The sequence below is a fragment of the Sorex fumeus genome, unplaced genomic scaffold (genome assembly GCF_029834395.1).
Source record: "Sorex fumeus unplaced genomic scaffold, SorFum_2.1 ptg000054l, whole genome shotgun sequence".
Taxonomy (NCBI): domain Eukaryota; kingdom Metazoa; phylum Chordata; class Mammalia; order Eulipotyphla; family Soricidae; genus Sorex; species Sorex fumeus.
Window position 1 is genome coordinate 438,848 of NW_026606111.1, and position 20,399 is coordinate 459,246.

Genomic DNA, 20,399 nt, shown 5'->3' on the forward strand with positions numbered 1-20,399 from the left:
CCAGAAACACACACACACACACAAAGCAAAAAATAAAAAAGAAATAAAGAAATAGACTCACAAGGGCCTTTAGTACAGTGGGCAGGGCACTTGTCGTGTATGCTGACCCATGTTCAATGCCCAGCACCCCATATGGTCCCCTGAGTTTGCCAGGAGTGATGCCAGGAGTGCAGAGCCAGGAGTGAGCCCTGAGCACTGCCGGGTGTGGCCCCCAAAATAAATAAACAAATAAAAATAGAGTCAGAGTGGGAGAACAGAGCATGAGAGTCCCGGAGCCTGTGGCCCCAGGGGCCAGCTGGAGGCTAGGTTCCCCCTGGGCTGGCTGGGCACAGAGGTCACTAGCGGCTGAGACACTCCAGGTCCCAAGTTCATGGCTCTGTTCTCTGCACCTGTGGTCCCCAAACACCCCAGGACATTCCAGCAAGTCTGGCCCAGCCTCGGGGAGGCCCTGCAGAGTCAGGGATGGGGAGGTGGGGCGAGGCTGCCTGGCCAGTCTGTGAGCAGAGTTGCCTCAGCCCGAGGCAGAAGCCTCACTCCCGGACGGGCCTCCCCCAGAGCAAGAGCTCTCCGCTCTGCTCCACCCACCCACCCCACCAACGCCTGGCAGTGCTCAGCCTGACTCCTGGCTCTGTGCTTGGGAATCACTCCCAGTGGGGCTCAGGGGTCTGTGTGCAGGGTCATGAGGCTCGAACCCTGGCTGACCGCAGCAAAGCAAGCGTCCCTCCCACTGTGCTCGCTCAGACTCCAGGACCTTCTTTGTTTTTTCAAATTAATTTGTTTATTTTGTCTTGGGGGCCACACCTGGTGGCTCTCAGGGCTTACTGCTGGCTCAGTACTCAGGGGTCCCTCTGGGGGTGCTCAGAGCATCACATGGGGTGCCGGGATCAGACCCAGGTCAGCTACCCGCGCTATACTACTGCTCCAGTCCCCAGAATCTTTTCTTGTTTTTCCAGTTTTAAAGTTTTGATTAATTTACTTGTTTATTTGTAATCCTGGGCCCACACTTGGCCAGGCCCTATGGCCACTCTGACCTGCTTCTTGGGTCACTCCCAGTGGTGCTCTGGGGACTGGTTAGGACCGGGGGTGCCCGTGACCCCTTTTCCTCATTCCCAGGAGGACTCTTTCTTTTTTTTTAAAAGAAATTTTGTGTAAATGGGTCTTTCTTTTTTTTTTTTTTTTTTTTGCCTTTTGGGTCACACCCAGCAATGCATAGGGGTCACTCCTGGCTCTGTATTCAGGAATTATCCCTGGCGATGCTCAGGCGACCATATGGGATGCTGGGAATTGAACCTGGGTTGGCCACAGGCAAGGCAAACGCCCTACCCGCTGTGCTATCGCTCCAGCCCCTAAATGGGTCTTTTTAAAATTTTATTTTTAATTGAATCATGGTGAGATACACAGTTACAAAGTTGTGGGCCAGAGTGAGTACAGTGGGGAGGGCATTTGCCTTGCACACAACTGACCCAGGATTGATGCCAGCATCCCATAGGGTCCCCCAAGCACTGCCAGGAGTAGTTCCTGAGTGCAGAGCCAGGAGTCAGCCCTGAGCATCGCTGGGTATGGCCCAAAGAGTAAAAAACAACTAAAAAATAAATAAAAAATAGGGGCTGGAGCCATAGCATAGTGAGTAGGGCGTTTGCCTTGTGCACAGCTGACCCGGGTTCGATTCCCAGCATCCCATATGGTCCCCTGAGCACTGCCAGGAGTAACTCCTGAGTGCAGAGCCAGGAGTAACCCCTGTGCATCGCCGGGTGTGACGCAAAAATAAATAAATAAATAAATAATAAATTAAAATTAAAAATATTAAAAAAAAACAAAGTTGTTTTTTTTGGTTGGGTTTCGGCCACACGATGTTCCAACACCCGTCCCTTCACCAGTGCCCATCTCCCACCACCAATGTCCCCAGGTTCCCTCCCCCCCCCACACTCCACCTCTATGGCAAACACTTTTCTGAAAAGTGCCAGGAGCACACTTAAGACAGCTGTGTCCTCTGCCCTTATCAGGAAAATGGGACACACACACACACACACACACACACACACACAACCGCTTCCCACTGGGGCTTTGTTTTATTTTGGAATCCCACCGGACGGATTACGGATTCACTACCAGAATCTCACCATTCTACAAGGAAGTGACCATCCATGTGAAGAGAGGGGTTCGGCAGGGTGATACCATTTCACCGAAACTCTTCAGTGCCACCCTCGAGAACGTCACACAACGACTGGAACGGGCAGAAATGAGAGCAACGACACCACCTCTGCTTTGCTGATGATATCGTTCCAATAACACAAAAATTAGCCAAGTGGCACAAATGCTGGCCAACTTTGACCGTGAGTGTGGAAAGGTCAGACTACAACTGAATCTCACGAAGACAATGTTTATGAGAAACAGTCTCGTTCCTGACACCCCATTCACTCTCAATGGAACGAACATCTCCGAATGCAACAGTTATGTATACCTAGGTCGAGAAGTCAACATGACGAATGACCTGGCATCTGAGTTGCGCAGGAGGAAGAGAGCAGCTTGGAACGCCTTCAAGAGTGTCAAAGAAATAGCTAAGAGGATGAAATCTCTGGCTCCAGGCACATCTCTTCAATTCCACTGTTCTTCCTGCATTAACATACACCTCAGAGACCTGGGCCCTATGAAAACAGGATGAGAACGCTATTCGGGTCTCCCAAAGAGGAATCAAAAGAGCTATGCTTGGAGTATCACGCTTCACTGAAATGAGAGGAAGAATACGGTGTTCTGACCTCCATCAACGAACAAGAATCAGGGATGCTGACTCGTTCGCCAAGGTGTCAAAAATCAGATGGGCTGGACACATAATGAGATTTGGCGACGACTGCTGGACTAGAGCCGTTACCGACTGGATTCCCCGGGACGTCAAAAGACCGCATCGCCACCTACCCACGAGATGGTCAGACTTCTTCGTCAAGACCCTGATCGATCGTGTTGAGGCTTTTCGTGTTCCTAGAACGAGCAGACGCCATTGGGCTACACTAGCACGCGACAGGGATGAATGGAGACGTTACTGGAACCTGCTCGAGCAAATCGATGAGTAACGGGATGTCAAGTGATCAAGTGATCCCACCGGACAGTGCTCAGGGTTTACTCCTGGTTCTGCATCTGGGGGATCACTCCAGGCGGAGCTGGGGAGACCATGTGGGGTGCTGGGGATCGAACCCAGTGAGAGGCAAGCATCCTGTTGTCACTCTGACCCCCAGGGACTTTGGGCAGGGACAGTCCCAGGAATGCCCTGCTTTCGTTCTCCCTGTTTCGGTCTGGATGACCCATCTGTATTTGGGCCACTGGTCCTGGCGTGCAGCTGAGGACCCGTCCAGGGCTCCTCCATCCACAGCCCGCGCCAGCCACCCACACCAGCCTTCGGGGCCAGCAACCCACACCAGCCACCTGTGCTCGCCTGCCTCATGCTTGGAGCTGTGCCTGATGTGGGCAAAGGTTTGGGAGCTCCAGAACTCATGGCCTGAGTAACCGCAGGGCTGAGCCCCCCCACCCCCAGGTGCAGATGCCGTTATCCAAGTCAGGGTCCCATGCGGGAGGGTTCCCCATGTCCCCTGCGGGGTCAGGCACGGGGCACTGCCAGGACAGGGAACCTGGCCCCTCTGCACAGAAACGCGGCTCTGTCCACAGTCCAAGCGTTTTGTTCTTGGACCAAACCCACGCGCGCTCTCTCGTAAGCGCCCCGAGCTCTTGTTCCGAGTCCCGTGTGCGCTGCAGGGACCATAGACAAATACTCCAGAGTGTGGGGTTGGAGCGATAGCACAGCGGAAAGGGTGTTTGCCTGGCATGCGGCTGACCTGGGTTCGATCACCGTCATCCCATATGGTCCACTGAGCACTGCCAGGAGTGATTCCCGAATGCAGAGCCAGGAGGAAACCCTGAGGATGGCTGGGTGTGACCAAAAAAGCAAAAACAAACAAACAAACAAACAAACAAACCCAACTCCAGAGCATTTGCAGAGCTGCTGGCAGAGAGGCCCGACTCTGAGGGGCCTCCAGGACCTCCCATGCCCGCTCCTGTCAGTCTTTAAAGCCCAGTTCTGGGTGCTTGACCATGCGTCGCTAAGGGTCTTGCCTTGCATGCAGCCCATTACAGTTTGGTCCCTCACACCACACAGGGTCCCCTGAGCTCTGCCAGGGGTGACTCCTGAACACTCAGCCAGGAGAAGCTCCCTCAGCAATGCCTGGGGTGGCCCCCAAGCCCCCCAATAAATAAATGAATAAAAGAAATAAAATCCAGCCCTGAGGCAGGACGCCGGGGTGGCCTCAACCGTCCTCCCAGCAAATAAATCAAAGCTTGTCCTGGGAGTCTGACTCCAGAATCAAGAGCCGGAGCCCCATCAAGGGCCCATTGGAAAATAGCCTGATGGCAGGGCAAGCCTCAAACAAACAGATCACTCCCCCACCCCCCACCCCAAGCGGCCGGAGCCTGTCTGCGGGAGTCAGGCATTCATGTTCCAGAAGCAGCCTGAGACTAAGTAGGTCAGACTCCATCTCAGGTGACAGCCGGCCCCTGGCCACACCTTATTTTTTTTCCTTCAGCTTTTTGGGCCACTCCTGGCAGTGCCCAAGGCTTTCTCCGGGGGCTCAGAGACCTTGTGGGGTGCAGGGGATATAGGAGCCGGGTCAGCTGCCTGCAAGACCAGCAACCCATTGCCCTAAGACTCCAGGACATGCTCGCCTGACCTTAACGGGGTTCCCCAGCCAGCATCTGAGTCTCCCGCTTGCTGAGCCAATGCGGAGCCTGAGTCTGTGGCTCAGGGGCGCCACCTGGTGGCCCAACGAGCTCCCAGCGCGCCAGCCTCCCTCCTCCCTGGCGCCGAGCCCACTGAAACACACAGTAAACTGTCCTGTCCTCTGGCACACATCGGCGGACCCCCGTAATGACAGCCCAAACCAGGCGGACAGGGCCGTGCATTCTTCTCACACAGAACAATCAAAAGCATAATTAAAGGTTGCCTGAGAGAGCGGGGCGGAAACCAAGGTGGGTTTCATGCCCTGATGAGCTCTTGGAAGCGCCAAAAAGGCTTCAGTGGCCAGAAGCTTCAATGGTTGCTCCATGGCCCGCGGGCCCGGGAACCTATTCAAAAGTCACTCTGTCCCCTGCTGGCCCGCAGGCTCCCAAGAGAAAGGACGTGGGGGGACTCGAGGAATTGGCGGTTAGATCAAGGGTGCATTTTCTTGCAGCTGGCTGACCCTGGGCCCCGAAATTACTTCACTGACCTCTCAGAGCCCCGGTTTCCTTATCCACAGAGTGAGACTCTGGGGTCAGGGGGGATTGCCCCGGGCTGCAGCCCTTGCCCTGCGGGTGGCTGTCTCTGAGCCCCAAGTGCAGAGCCAGGAGTCACCCCCAAGCACTGCGGGGTGTGGCCGACTCGCCAGCACCCAAAGAGGGCTACCTCCCGCTGTGGCTCCCAGCATCTGGCAGGATTTCATAGCTCCCACCACAGTCACCAGACCCCATGCCCTGTCCTGGGCCGAGCGCGGCGGGGGGTGGAGATGCTGATACCGTGAGTGACTCAATCCAGTCCTGCCCACACTCGTCCAGCAAGTGTCCCCGAGATCTGGACAGGGGCCAGGTTAAGTGCAGGTCGGCCTTCCCACCCTACCCACAGGGCCTGGAGGCCGCAAGCACGGAGACACCACGCTGGGGACGGCGACACAGCAGGACGCACAGTCTGGGGCAGCACACACTCACCCCCTGCGGGAGCCCACCAAGAAGTTAGGCCCAGCAGAGACCCCTGGGTCAGGCGGTGCTCAAAGATTCCTCAGCATCGAGCCCCTTCTGGGGTCAGAGCGATAGGACAGGGGTTAAGAGGTGCACTGGACAGGTGCTGAGTGATAAAGTAGATAAAGGGATATACGTGATAACCTTTCAGTCTCTGTACTGCAAATCACAATGGCCAAAAGGAGGGGCGGAGGGGGAGGGAGGGAGAGAGAGAGAGCGAGAGAGAGAGAGAGAGAGATGCCTGCCATAGAGATAGAGGCAGGCTGATGAGGGGGGTTGGGGGAGGGAATCTGTGTACACTGGTGCTGGGAAATGTGCACTGGTGGAGGGATGAGTGTTGGAATGACTGAGACCCAATTATGAACAGCTCTGTAAAGATCGATCTCACAGTGATTCAATAATAAAATCTTGAAAAACAAACAAACAAAAATGACTTCTGTCTTGCACGTGGCTAACACTCTTTTGATCCTGGAAACCCATAAGATCCCCTGAGCCCACCAGGAGTGATTCCTGAGTGATCAGCCAGGAGCCAGCCCTGAGCACCACCGGGTATGGCTCCAAAATTAAAACCAACAACAAGGGCCGGACTGATAGTAAAGCCGGGAGGGCATTTGCACCCGGATCCCCCGAGCACCGAGCACTGCCAGGAGTAATTACTGTGTGCAGAGCCAGGAGTATAATCCTGAGTATCGCTGGGTACAATGCAAACAAACAAACAAAACCAAACACTAGCTTCCCTTTCTTGTGTGCCCAGCACAGTGTGTCTCCAAAGGGTGTCCCTGAGAGCCCTTAGTATCCCTAGTCCGCAGCAAATACCCCAGCTTGGAGCAGAGAATTAGTGTATGATCTGCACACGGGGGGGTGTGGGCTGGCGCCTGGCGCTAGACATCCCTCAGTTTTGCCAGGAGTAAAGCCTGAGCCCTGGGTGCGCGAGCAAATGGATCAGAGTGGGGTGGGTCATACTGGCTCAGTAAGGAAAAAGCCCCACTTTTTATTTAATTTTAGATTTGGGAGCCATACCTGGTGGTAGTCAGGGTTGACTCCTGGCTCTGCATTTAAGGCTCACTTTTGGTGGGCTCAGGGGACTGTGTGGGGTGCCAGGATCAAATCCAAGTCGGCTGCGTTCAAGACAAATGCCCTCCCCACTGTACTAGCACTCTAGCACCCAGCCTGAGTTTTAAATATATATATAATTTTTTGCTTTTTGGGTCATATCCCTCCCGTTGATCATCGATTTGCTCGAGCGGGCCCAGTAACGCCTCCATTGGAGACTTTGTTGTTACTGTGTCTGGCATATCGAATACTCTCGGTAGCTTGCCGGGCTCTCCGAGAGGGGCGGAGGAATCGAACTCGGGTCGGCCATGTTGGGTCATATCCGGTGATGCACATGGGCTACTCCTGGCTCTGCACTCAGGAATTACTCCTGGCAGTGCTCAGGAAACCATATGGGACACTGGGAATCAAACCCAGGTCAGTCACGTGCAAGGCAAATGCCCTACCCACTGTGCTATCTCTCCAGCACCCTGAGTTTTATTTAATTTTTTTTTTTTGCTTTTTGGGTAGTGGAAGTAGTGTGAGCAAGCAGGGTTCCGCAAAGGATTCAGCACCATCGACCATATCCACACGATAACCAAACTCATTGAGGTTTCTCGGGAGTTCAAGATGCCGCTCTGCTTAACGTTCATTGATTTAAAGAAGGCCTTTGATTCTGTTGAGACGGAAGCGGTCATTGAAGCCCTAGCCAATCAGGGCATTCAAGCCCAATACATCAGGATCCTCCGTGAGCTGTATTGCGGATTCACTACCAGGATCTCACCATTCTACAAAGAAGTGATCGTTGATGTCAAGAGAGGGGTGCGGCAGGGTGATACCATTTCACCAAAACTCTTCAGTGCCACCCTCGAGAACATCATGCGACGACTGGAATGGGAAGGAATGGGAGTGAAGATAGATGGTCGGCAACTACACCACCTCCGCTTTGCTGATGACATTGTTTTAATAACACCAAACATCAGCCAAGCGGCACAAATGCTGGCCGACTTTGACCGTGAGTGTGGAAAGGTAGGACTACAGCTGAATCTTACGAAGACAATGTTTGTGAGAAACAGCCTTGTTCCTGATGCCCCATTCGCTCTCAATGGAACGACCATCTCCGAATGCAACAGCTATGTGTACCTAGGTCGAGAGGTCAACATGACAAATGACCTGGCACCCGAGCTGCGCAGGAGGAAGAGAGCGGCTTGGAACGCCTTCAAGAACGTCGAAGAAATAGCTAAGAGGACGAAGAACCTCCGGCTCCGGGCACATCTCTTTGATTCCACTGTTCTTCCTGCATTAACATATGCCTCAGAGACCTGGGCCCTACGCAAACAAGATGAGAACGCCATTCAGGTCTCCCAAAGAAGAATAGAAAGAGCTATGCTTGGAATATCACGTTTCACTCAAATGAGAGAACGAATCCGGAGTTCTGACATCCGTCGACGATCAAGGATCAGGGACGCTGTCTCATTTGCCAAGGTGTCTAAAATCAGATGGGCTGGTCACGTAATGAGATTTAAAGACGACCGTTGGACTAGAGCTGTTACTGATTGGATTCCACGGGATGTCAAGAGACCGCGTGGCCGCCCACCTACCAGATGGTCAGACTTCTTTGTCAAGGTCATGAACGATCGGTTTGAGGCCCTCCATGTTCCCGGAGCGAAAAGATGCCATTGGGCTACACTAGCACGTGACAGGGACAAATGGAGACGTTACTGGCGCCCGCTCGAGCAAATCGACGACTAACGGGAAGTTAAGTGATTAAGTGAAGTGCTTTTTGGGTGACACCCGGGGATGCATGGGAGTCACTCCTGGTTCATGCATTCAGGAATTATTCCTGGCGGTGCTCGGGGGACCATATGGGATGCTGGGATTCGAACCTAGGTCGGCTGCATTCAAGGCAAATGCCCTACCTGCTGTGCTGTTGCTCCAGCCCCCTGAGTTTTAAATATTAATAAAAGTTTTGCATTCCTAGACCTGAGGGGCAGATCAAAAGGCCAAAAGAGCATGCTGGGAACTCATGTTTAATGCCTGCACACAGAATCCCTGAGCACTAGGCTTGGAGTAGCCCCTGGGCACTGCCAGCTATGACCAAGACCAAACAGACAGGCAAGAAGCAAGCAATCCTGGGGCCAGAGCAATAGCACAGCAGGTAGGGCATTTGCCATTAGGCGGCAGACCCGGGTTCAATCCCTGGAAGCCCATATGGTCCCCCAAGCACTGCCAGGAGTAATTTCTGAGTGCAGAGCCAGGAGGAACCCCTGAACATCGCTGGGTGTGACCCAAAAAGCAGGGGGGAAAAAAAAAGAAAAAAAGAAAGCAATTCTGCATTCCTGATGTAACCCCACTGGCCATGAAAGAGTATCCTTTCTACATGCTGTTGGATCTTACTGATTTTTTTTTGTTTGTTTTATGTAGGAGTACTGCTATTTATTCAGCCACTGATTAGCTGATTGAATTAGGCATGAACTCCACCTTACTTTTTTTTTTCATAATTTTATTTTTTTCCTCATATCTATTTATTACTGAACCACTGTGGGAAAAGTTACTAAGCTTTCAGGTTTAAGTCTCGGTCATACAATGATCAAACACCTTTCCCTTCACCAGTACTCATTTTTCACCACCAAGAACCCCAATATACCCCCCCTCCCTTACTGCTTTATTAAAAAAAAAATCTGCATCTGGGGCCAGAGAGACAGCACAGTGAGGAGAGCACTAATCTTCCACGTGGCTGAGCTAGGTTTGATCCCCAGCATCCCATATGGGCCCCCAAGCCCTGCCAGAAGTGATCCCTGAGCACAGATCCAGGAATCAACCCTGAGGACCCCCCCCCCCGCAAAAAAAAAGAATCACGTGTTCAAGAGAAAGACCCTATGCGTAGTTTTATTTTCTTATCATTTTCCCTTGTCAGGTTAAAGCAGGACTCAAAATGTTTCTCTACTGAAAGCCGCAAAATAGTGGTTGTAACAGTAGCCCGACAGGAATAGTAATAGTAGTAATTTTAGTAGCAATAACAGTAGCGGCTGGTGCTGGCTACATTAGCAGCAAGCAGCTCTACTTACTGCTGAACTTCATCCCTAACCCCCAGGTTGGCATTATTTACTTCTTAAATATTCACTGTATCGCTGTCATCCTGTTGTTCATCAATTGCCTCAAGCAGGCCCTAGTAACATCTCCTCCATCCTAGCTCTGAGATTTTAAAAAACCGCCACATTCGAGGCTCTTTCAGGGTCAGGAGAATGAGACCCATCATTGTTACTGGTTTTTGGCATAGTGAGTATGGCACGGGGAGTTTGCCAGACTCTGCCGTGTGGGTGGGATACTTTTGGTAGCCTGCCAGGTTCTCCAGAGTAAGAACTTGATAATAAGATAGATGTCCGGGAGCCGGGTTTTATAGTCTCTGGGTCTTGGCCATTGATGGGATTACACTGCACCCGGGGGCAGTTGATGGGTGTAATGCCTACATACTGGAAGATGGGGGATCTGGGTGGAGGAGGCCCAGTCCCGATCCGAGCAGGCTTGGAGATCTACATCCCGGGTCCCGCACACCTGGGTTCCTCTGCCGGTTCCTTCATGTGTGAGGCTCGTCTGAACGTGTGGAGAGTAGTCTTAAGCATGGCTGTGGCTGGAACCGGAGGTCTTCAGCTGCCGGGGCTCTGCTCGGGGTGGGGAGGGAAACTCAACCCACCCTCCTCCAAGGGGCCCAGGTGAGGACAGCCAGGCGTGGAGGCAGGAGACTCTGCGGGAAAGGTGGCTGGGGGCGGAGGGGGGGCTGGCCCTCTCGGGGGTCGGGTCCCACCTCCCCGAGTGTTACAGCCCCCCGGCAAGACCACTTCTTAAATATTAGATTAGAGTTTTCCAATGAGAAGTTGCCTTTCCAGCACAAGAGTATGACTCCCCCCGGAACACCATGGGGCGGGGCCCAGCTCCTCCCAAGTGACTGGTGCAAGTAGGGATATAGCTTGGAGCTTGAGACCCCGACTTTGATCCCCCGCTCTGCCCCACACAAGTGCCCCCCAGCACAGGGTTCCTTGTGCAGCACCTCAGCCAACATGCAAGGGCCAGCAGGAAACAGCCAAGGAAGGAAATGGGATGAACAGTGAATATCTGAATTACTAGGGCAGCCAACCGGAACTTGCTCATAGGGAGTTTTTTTTTTTTTTTTATGTGTTTACTTTGATTCTGTTGAGACGGAAGCGGTCATTGAAGCCCTAGCCAATCAGGGCATTCAAGCCCAATACATCAAGATCCTCCGTGAGCTGTATTGCGGATTCACTACCAGGATCTCACCATTCTACAAAGAAGTGATCGTTGATGTCAAGAGAGGGGTGCGGCAGGGTGATACCATTTCACCGAAACTCTTCAGTGCCACCCTCGAGAACATCATGCGACGACTGGAATGGGAAGGAATGGGAGTGAAGATAGATGGTCGGCAACTACACCACCTCCGCTTTGCTGATGACATTGTTTTAATAACACCAAACATCAGCCAAGCGGCACAAATGCTGGCCGACTTTGACCGTGAGTGTGGAAAGGTAGGACTACAGCTGAATCTTATGAAGACAATGTTTATGAGAAACAGCCTCGTTCCTGACGCCCCATTCGCTCTCAATGGAACAACCATCTCCGAATGCAACAGCTATGTGTACCTAGGTCGAGAGGTCAACATGACAAATGACCTGGCACCCGAGCTGCACAGGAGGAAGAGAGCAGCTTGGAAAGCCTTCAAGAACGTCGAAGAAATAGCTAAGAGGACGAAGAACCTCCGGCTCCGGGCACATCTCTTTGATTCCACTGTTCTTCCTGCATTAACATATGCCTCAGAGACCTGGGCCCTACGCAAACAGGATGAGAACGCTATTCAGGTCTCCCAAAGAAGAACAGAAAGAGCTACGCTTGGAATATCACGGTTCACTCAAATGAGAGAAAAAATCCGGAGTTCCGACATCCGTCGATGATCAAGAATCAGGGACACTGTCTCATTTGCCAAGGTGTCGAAAATCAGATGGGCTGGTCACGTAATGAGATTTAAAGACGACCCCTGGACTAGAGCTGTTATCGACTGGATTCCACGGGATGTCAAAAGACCGCGTGGCCGCCCACCTACCAGATGGTCAGACTTCTTCGTCAAGATCATGAATGATCGGTTTGAGGCTCTTCATGTTCCCGGAGCCAACAGATGCCATTGGGCTACACTAGCACACGACAGGGACAAATGGAGACGTTACTGGCGTCCGCTCGAGCAAATCGATGACTAACAGGAAGTTAAGTGATTAAGTGTTTACTTATTTGTTTTTTTGGTTTTTAGGCCACACCCGGTGATGTTCAGAGATTACTCCTGGCCCTGTGCTCAGGGATGACTCCTGGACGGTGCTGAGGGGACTATTTGGGTATTGAACCCTGTTGCACCTGGGTCGGCCGTGTGCAAGACAAGTGTCCTCCCCACTGCACTATTGCCTCAGCCCCCATTTCTTTTTATTGTTGTTGTTTCGGGTTCTGTTGGTGGTGTTATTGTTTTGTTTGGGCCATACCTGGCAGTGTTCGAGTCTTACTCCTGTATCTGAGCTCAGGGATCACTCCTGGTTGGGTCTGGGGGACCGTAGGGGGTGTTGGGACTTGAACCCAGGTCAGTAACATGCAAGGCAGACACCCTTCCCACTGTGCTACTATCCTATCTCTTTATCCCCTTTCTTTCTTTTTTTAATTTTTTTTAAGGCCACACCTAGTGATGCTCAGGGGTTACTCCTGACTCTGTACTCAGGAATCACTGCTGGCAATGCTCAGGGGACCAGAGGGGGTGCTGGGAATCGAACCCAGGTTGGCCGCGTGCAAGGCAAACACCCACCTGCTATGTTTTCTCTCCAGCCCCACATTTTTGTTTTTTTGCTTTTGGCCTCCAGTGGCAGTGCTCAGGCACACCTATCGTATTTCTAGACCCCACGAGTCCATTCCCATGAGAACATCTGAGAACGCTCACAGTTTCCTCCACCAAACTGGACGAGCTTTCCAGAAGACTCACTCGGCCTCTACCCCTGTCTTCAGTAGAAGGAAACACCCAGCCGAGAGCATGGAAATAAAAGAGAGGAGCGAGGCCCGAGGAACCGGCTGCAGGGGCTGAGACTGCGGGACCCCGCCTCTCCTCACCTCTGCCTGACACCAGGGTCCAGGCCGAACTCGATCCAGCAGGACACGCTCGCCTTGTAGCTGAGGTCAGAGACACAGCAGGCGGGACTGCAGGGTTAGGAGGGGACATGTGGGACTGGAACCACAGGACAGCTGGGAGGGCACCTGTCTTGCTTGAGGCCAACCTGGGTTCGATTCCTGGCACCCCATATGGCCCTCTGAGCACCACTAGGAGTAATTCCTGAGTGCAGAGCCAGGAGGAACCCCAAGCATCGCAGGTGTGACATCCACACCTTCCTTGCAAGCGTAAGGCCATAAGTTTGAGCCCCAGCGCTGCCCACCTGCACCGAGCATGATCCCAGCAGCTCAGCTCTGTGGGACGCCCGGTGCTCCCAGCCCCTGACGTCTCCGGCACACAGCTGAGCATGCGTAAGCATTGCAAGTGGGGTGTGCAAGCCCTCCCCCCTGTGAGCAGCCCAAGTAAAGAGGTATGAGCACTGCAGTCAGAAGTCAGCTCCCAGCAAGCACGACCACCAGAACCTGTGCAAGTGTGGACCCCAGGGACTGTGCAGGCCGGCACAGTGATCCCCCTAGGACAGCTTGGTCAGGTGTGTGAGCAGCACAAGCAGATGCCAACCATCCCCCCCACCCAGTCACAGCCCCCAGGCACCCCGCAGCAGGAAAGGGAAGGAGTAGAGTAAGGTACACGGTGCCCAGGGACCCTACCTCAGTGTCCTGGGCGTAGGCAGAGCACAGGAATGGTATAAACCCGCTGCTGCTAAGGTGGGTCCCAACCCTGGGGTTGCCACAGTCATGGAGCTGCCCCGGGGCTTAGCAGGGGCCAGTGACAAGCTGGAGAAGGTGGGATGCCACAGCAGCTCGGGCAGCACAAGGCAGCTCCACAGAGAGCAGGACCACTCGCTCGGCAGCGCGTCCTGGGCAGCCTGGGACGATAGGCAGAGAGACACGGAGGCAGCTGCCAAGAGAACGGACACTGGCAGCCAGGCTGGGAGCATCCAGGGGAGCCCGCCCCCTTGGCGCCTGTCAGGGGCAGCCTTGCAAGTGTCTTACGCATGCTCGGCTATGTGCTGGAGACTTCAGGGGCTGGGAGCACTGGGCTTCCCACACAGCTGAGCTGCTGGGATCATGCTCGGTGCAGGCGGGCAGCGCTGGGGCTCAAACTCATGACTTCACGCTTGCAAGGAAGGTGGTGATGTCACACCCCACAATGCTCAGGGTTCCTCCTGGCTCTGCACTTAGGAATTATTCCTGGTGGTGCTCAGAGCACTATATGGGGTGCTGGGGATCAAACTTCCAGTCCTATGTGTCCCCTCCTAACCCTGCAGTCCCTCCTGCCGTGTCTTTGATCTCAGAGACACTGGGGTCCCCCGGGCAGAGGAAGCAGAAGCTGCAAGCACCAAGGGATGCCTGAGGGTCCCCAAAGGAGCCTTGGGTGCGTTTGGAGTCTGTGCCCGGGAGTGGGGGGGGTGCAGACATGTGGGACTCTAGGAGGGGGACCATGGAGGGGTCCGGGTTCACTCTGATCTTCAGGGCTCTGAAGGGGCTTCACATGTCCCCCCACCCCCCAAAAGAGCACGGACAGATGGAGCCTTCTAGGGAAAGGGGGTGCCAGGCCCACTTTCCATATGGCACCTGGGCAAGCTGCCTCTGGCCGTGTTGGGGCCCCAAGTGTGTGGCTGGAACAGGGGACTCGATCTTGGCACAAAGGGGTGGTGGGGAAGCCAGAGTACAGGGAAGGCATTTGCCCTGCACGCAACCAACCCAGGTTCGATCCCTGGCTTCCCATAGGGTCCCCCGAGCAGCGTCAGGAGTAACTCCTGAGTGCAGAGCCGGGGGTCAGCCCTGAACATCAGTGCGTATGATGCAAAACTCAACAAAACAGCCAAACAGAGCTGCTGGGCCCCAACAGCACCATATCCCCGGGTCTGAGCATGGAACCTTGCAGACGACTGCTCTGAGTCCTGTCACAAGTGGCCCCAGGCCTGGAGCACCACTAGGGAGTCATCCCCACTCCCCCAAACACACAAAAGAAGCCGCAGACTGGGCCCTCCCTGGGAGCACCTCTAGGTGGGCGTCGGCCAGACTGACCCCTCCATTCCCAGATTCTCACACTGAATCCAGTCAGCTTCCTGCTGCCTTCAAGGGCCTGGAGCCTGGGCCCACCTGCTTCAGGGCCTCTGGCCTTTGGGGTCTCTGAACACTTGCTTCAGAGCCCAGGATGTGGCTTCAATGCATGGGTAGGCAGTTTTGTTGGTTTGTTTTTCCTTTTTGGGTCACACCCAGCCATGCATAGGATAACTCCTGGCTCTGCACTCAGGAATTACTCCTGGTGGTACTCAGGGGACCCTCTGGGATGCTGGGCATCAAACCCAGGTCGGCCACGTGCAAGGCAAACGCCCTCCCCACTGTACTATCGCTCTGGCCCCTCGGGTAGGCATTTGAGGCATTTCTCTCTGCCAGGGATGGCCCTGTGCCCACACTTGCTTATGAGCAGATTTTTTTGTGTGTGTTTTTTTTTTTTGTCATCCTACAGTTTTATTTACACAGCCAGTGGAGTGTAATGCCAGCTCTAATCCTTTTCAAACATATCAATGTAAGAAGGCAAATTGTAATGACACAGCAAACAAGGCCACTGGTGTTTATACAGGTAGCAAAGGTCCACATCCGGGCGATGCTGACATCAGAGAAACTTCCAAAACCAGTGGCTGCTAAGAGCGGTTGCCACCGACGAAGCTTGAAACCACTTGTTATTCCTCGGGGGTCCGGGCAGCTCATACACACCCCGGCAGGTCACATCCTGTCTGAGATTTATCTGCAATGTCATCGTTCCGGGGGGTCCCAGACAACTGATGTGCAGGGGGGCCCCCGGGAATCAGACTCAGGGGCTTGGAGCAGGAGGGAAAGTTTGGTGAGCAGGGGATCTGCCTTGCACGTGGCCACCCTGGGCTTGGACCCAACACTCTGTAGGGTCCCCCGAGCCCCGAGTGAGTCCTGAGTACCGCCGGATGTGGCCCCCAAAACAGTAACCAAAAGCTCAGGTCCTCATGACCCCTCATCAAACCCGGGTCAGCTGCATGCAAGGCCTTCCTCAGCCCTCCCTGCCGTTGCTACTGCCTCTAAAATGGGGACAGCTGGCAGCGAGCACAGGTCAGCTTGGGGGTCCTTTCATCGCCCCCAGAGAGGGGAAACAAACCAACCCCCAAAGCCGAGTCCACCCACGAGCCGCCTGGCCCTGATCTCTGCTGCCCCCTCGTGGATTCTGGGTGTCAAGACCCTAATGTGAGTGCCTCGGGCCTCTGAAACCACTCAGGATTTGAACTAGGTTTGGTGGCTCAGGTGTCCCCCCGCCTCTGAACCCCAAGTGACAACAGCTGCTCACTGGAACCGTCGCTGGGAAGCCGCATCCCCTCGCTGTGGCCGGCTGAGCTCTGCAGGACCGTCAGCCACAGCAGACACCCAGGCCGCCAGTTGGTTCCCTGGGCAGCATTGGGGGCTAGGGGGAGGACACAGGGCAGGGCTAGGGCCACTCCCCCTGTGTCCAGGGTCACTCCCTGCTGTGCTCGGAGAATCCTACAGTGTCCAGGACCCAAACCCAGCTCCCGCCCAGGTCCCACAGTGCCCAAGTTTCTGCCCACATTTCTGTCCCGACAGCTGCTCTTCTCTCTTGGTCTTGGATTGGGGGCCACACCCAGTGGTGCTCAGGGCTGACTCCCAGATTTGTGCTCAGGGACCACTCCCGGCAGGGCCTAGGGAACCATATGGGGTGCCAGGGATTGAACCCGGGTCAGCCGCATGAAAGGCCAGCGCCCTCCCACCCTTTCTCTCCAGTTTTATTTTTTTCTCCTGGTTTTATTTTTTCTTTTTGGGTCACATCTGGCGATGCACAGGGGTCACTCCTGGCTCTGCACTCAGGAATTACCCCTTGGCAGTGCTCAGGGGACCATATGGGATGCTGGGAATCGAGCCCAGGTCAGCCGCATGCAAGGCAAAAGCCGCATGCAAGGCCCTCCCCGCTGTGCTATCGCTCCAGCCCCTCCAACCCATGCTGATCCATGCTCACAGGCAGAGCTTTCCTCTCTGGGGGACAGAGGGGCCAGTCAGCTGGACACCCTGGAAGGTTGTTTCGGCAGGGGCGACCCAGACAGCCCAGGGCTCCGGCCGTGAGGGTCATGAAATGCCTGTGACCACCCATGAGACACCATCATGGACCAGCTGGCCCTTGGGAGGGGAGAAGCAGGAGACGCCCCTCTGGGTAACACAGTCCCCTCCTATCTGTGCTCACCTAAGGCCACCAGACACTAAGGTCACCCAGGCGGCAGCCAGGAGGTTTCCACAGACGCCCCGTGGAGGAGGGTGCTGGCCTCAATTCCACAAACCCAGCTTGCGTGGGACCAGCCCATGTTTGGGGCAGGGTGGCACACGGCCCTGCTGGGAAGCTGGCTCCCTGCCTGGAGCCAGTACCGCTCTGCCAGGCCAGCCAGCTGCCAGTTCAACCTCCCATGAGTGGACCCGGAGAGGTGTGCCCAAGTGCACACCCCCTTCCCCAGCGGGCATGACTCACTGGACATGGGCACAGTGCTTCTGAGCAAGAGACAGACATCGTTGGAAGTGGGGCTCCCCAGATAAGCTCCCCTAAGTTGCAACTGTGCATCCCGAAGGGACCCTGGCCCCTGACCCTCTCCCGCTGGTTGGACCCGTGTTCTCTGCCATTGCCCCTCCACTGCTCTAGAAAGCCCCCCTGCCCCCCGCACTCCATCCTGCCCCTGCGACTGCTGAAGCTGTGAGTGGGTGGGCCGGGCGCACTGCCCACTGTCCCTGCAGTCTGACCACCAGCCACACGCCACTGGCGGCGGGCGCTGTCCCTGCGTCAGGCATGGTTTCTCTCTGTGTATGAAATCACAGAAAAACACAGGTGGGTAACAGCAGAAAAGGTTCTTGGCACGGTGGAAATTGGCAGTTTGGTCCGAGGAGCTTGGGGGAGCTGCGGCTGTCGGTGGCGGGGGTGGGGGGGACATGAAGCAGGAGGTGGGATCGGGGAAGTGTGAGCGGGGACACTCATGAAGTGCTCACGGGAAATCCAGGACTCGCCACCAGTCTGGCTCCGCAGAAGACACTGAGCAACCCTGCAGAACTAGATGAACCGACGAGTGAGGACGCAGGAGAAATCCACCGGGGCAGACGGAACCCCGAAGCAGCCAGAAGAAAGCCAAGAAACGGGTCCCCAGCCCGCAGCATGGGGGACAGCCGGGGGGACTGCCCTCTGCTCGCCAAGCTCCCCCCACTCAACCGGGAAACAGAGAGACAAAGGGACTTGGGGGGCTCAGGGTGAAGCCAGGCTGTCTGGGGGTCAGCGCGGTCACTTACATCACCACGCGGGCAGGACTGCCCCTTCCGCCCCACCGAACTAGGATGGACAGCAAAGCCTTATGGGGACTCAGGCAGGGGGTCTGTCCACAGCCCCCTCCCATCTCGCCACAACCTGCGTCTGCCAGGTCAGGGCTCTGTCCACTGGGTTCACAGGCGTGAGACCTGCGCGGCCATCAGTGTTTTGAGCCCTCAGCTGAGCACAACCTGTGAGGCTGGGGAGAGGGGGAGGAGCCCCCCACAGAGTCCTCAAAAAGGGTCCCCGTGGTTGGCAGGGGCACGGACTCTCGCTCCGGAGGCTTCCAAGGCTGGGGCAGAAGAAGAAAGGGGTCTGGGCTGCTTCTGAGCCGGCAGCCCCCCAAGACTTCCACGGCACCCCCCTCTCTGCTCCTCCAAAGCAACACACTTCGTGGGGTGCTCCGCAGGCCCCTCCCTCCTCCTGCCCCTCACCCTCCTCACACTGGGAGACCCCCAAGGCCAGAACCCTGCCGCCTCTCAGTCTTGGTGGCCTGTGGCAGGAGAGCCGGGCATGGAGAGGACCGTCCCCTGCCAGAGCCATCGGGCGTGGCACCTGTGCCCGGTGGTACCCAAACAGGGCAGGCGGGAAGCGACCTTGCCCCAGGTGGCCGCACCTGCTCAGGTGAGCTGCATCTGGCCCAGCTCGCGGCCTGGGCAGCTGTGTGTGTGGTCAGTCCCCACTGCCAGCAGCTGGGTGGGGCGTGGGCTCGTCCTGACCCTGCGCCCTGGGGACACCTGGCCTTCCTCCACTGTCCACACTCCCTCGGCCGCCGCCCTCGGAGGTGAGGCAGGTCCTCCCCCTTTTATGCCCTGCCGCGCAGACCAACCCCCCAACATCCTGCTTCCAGCCTCGATGCGGAGCTGGGCTACTGCGTTTATGTTGGGGACAGGCCTGGCCTCCACCACCAGTTTCCTCGGTGGCCAGGCCCCCAGGGCCGTCGCGGGGCTGTAGAGGGGGCAAGGTCGTGATCCGGACGCGAGGCTACCAGGGCCGCCAGAGGCAGGGCTGGGCGGGCGGGCCGGGCGGTGCGGGGGCGGGCACATCGCGGGGGACCCCCGTGAGCTTGCCGTCGGGGGTGGCGCGGGTCGCACTCAGCTGCAGGTGCTCCAGCAGGCGCGCGCTCGCGGCGGGCTCTAGGACGCGGCGGGTCCACAGCAAGCGGCTCAGGCGCGCCAGGCAAGCGCGATAGCCCTCGCGGTAGCCGTCGGGGGACGCTGAGGCGGGGAGGGGAGGAGAAGGACGTGAAGGACATGAAGCGCCGGGGCCGCGCCAGGGCAGGGTGGGCGGGGCGCGCTCACTCACCGGGCGCCGCAGCGGGGCCGGGGGCCGCGGACAGCCCCCGCAGGAAGCGCACGGTCATTTCCAGGACGTCGGCCTTGTCCAGCTTCGAGGGGCGGGAGTCGAGCCCTCGGCCGCAGGGAGAGAGAGAGAGGCGGGGACGCATCCCCGCAGGCTGCCGGCACCACGCGCCCCTCACTGCGGCGGGGAGCCAGGGGCCGGGTACCGGGGACACTTCCGCGGGGGCGCCCCTGCCGGCCGGCCTCACCTCCCGCGGCCCGAGGAGTCCCCGGAGCCGGCTCAGGCTCTCGTTGATGCGCGCGCGCCGTCGCCTCTCCAGCAGCGGCTTCAGGTTCTGGGGAGGGGGCGGGGGGCGCAGAGGACGCGCGTGGTTACGCGGGACGCACCGTCCACCACGACAGGCCTCCCGGACCCCAGCCCCCAGGCCCCGGATCCTACCTTGCGGAGCTCCGCCCGATCTCCCGCCCTCGGAGGCAGTCCCATGGTCCTGCTGGACGCGGCGGGAAGGCAATGCGCCCCGCGGGCTGCCGACTTTAAGGCTCTGCGTAGCTCGCCCCGCCCCGCCCCGCCCCGCGGAGTCCACCCAAGCGCAGGTTGTTCCAGCGCAGTCCAGGGCGCGAGGCGGGGCTGGCCGAACCCCCAAATCCCGCTCCGGGCCTTCTCTTCCCTTCTGCGAGCCCAGGGCACCCCGCGTCTGCAGGAGTGTGGGTGTGTGTGTGGTGGGGGACGGTGGGAGCCGTGGATGTGCCCTGAGCTCACGGACAGGAGAGCCGAGGGTGGA

At 56.5% G+C, this 20,399-nt stretch overlaps 2 protein-coding genes across 2 annotated transcripts in view; one reads left to right on the top strand and one right to left on the bottom strand.

Moving 5' to 3' along the window:
* The window catches only part of ZBTB48 (zinc finger and BTB domain containing 48), a 299,924-nt gene that overhangs the window by 172,227 nt on the left and 107,298 nt on the right, over positions 1 to 20,399 (top strand). The gene's annotated exons all lie outside the window — the stretch shown is intronic.
* HES2 (hes family bHLH transcription factor 2) lies at positions 12,933 to 20,101 on the bottom strand. The gene is made up of 9 exons (XM_056125399.1): positions 20,057 to 20,101; positions 19,866 to 19,952; positions 19,788 to 19,791; positions 19,622 to 19,726; positions 19,361 to 19,533; positions 19,189 to 19,264; positions 16,316 to 16,429; positions 13,711 to 13,891; positions 12,933 to 13,023 (listed from the first exon to the last, which is right to left on the bottom strand). Exons 1-9 carry the CDS (start codon positions 20,099 to 20,101, stop codon positions 12,933 to 12,935), a joined length of 876 nt encoding a protein of 291 aa, XP_055981374.1.

Excerpts from the sequence above, each read along its gene's own strand:
- HES2 (XM_056125399.1), bottom strand. The coding sequence starts at position 20,101 with ATGGGACTGCCTCCGAGGGCGGGAGATCGGGCGGAGCTCCGCAAG. Across the intron at positions 16,430-19,188 it reads CTGTCCCCAACATAAACGCA|CCCCCAATGCTGCCCAGGGA; the intron begins GTAGCCCAGCTC and ends TCCTCCCCCTAG. Across the intron at positions 13,024-13,710 it reads ATGACTGTGGCAACCCCAGG|TCCCGCCTGCTGTGTCTCTG; the intron begins GTTGGGACCCAC and ends CTAACCCTGCAG.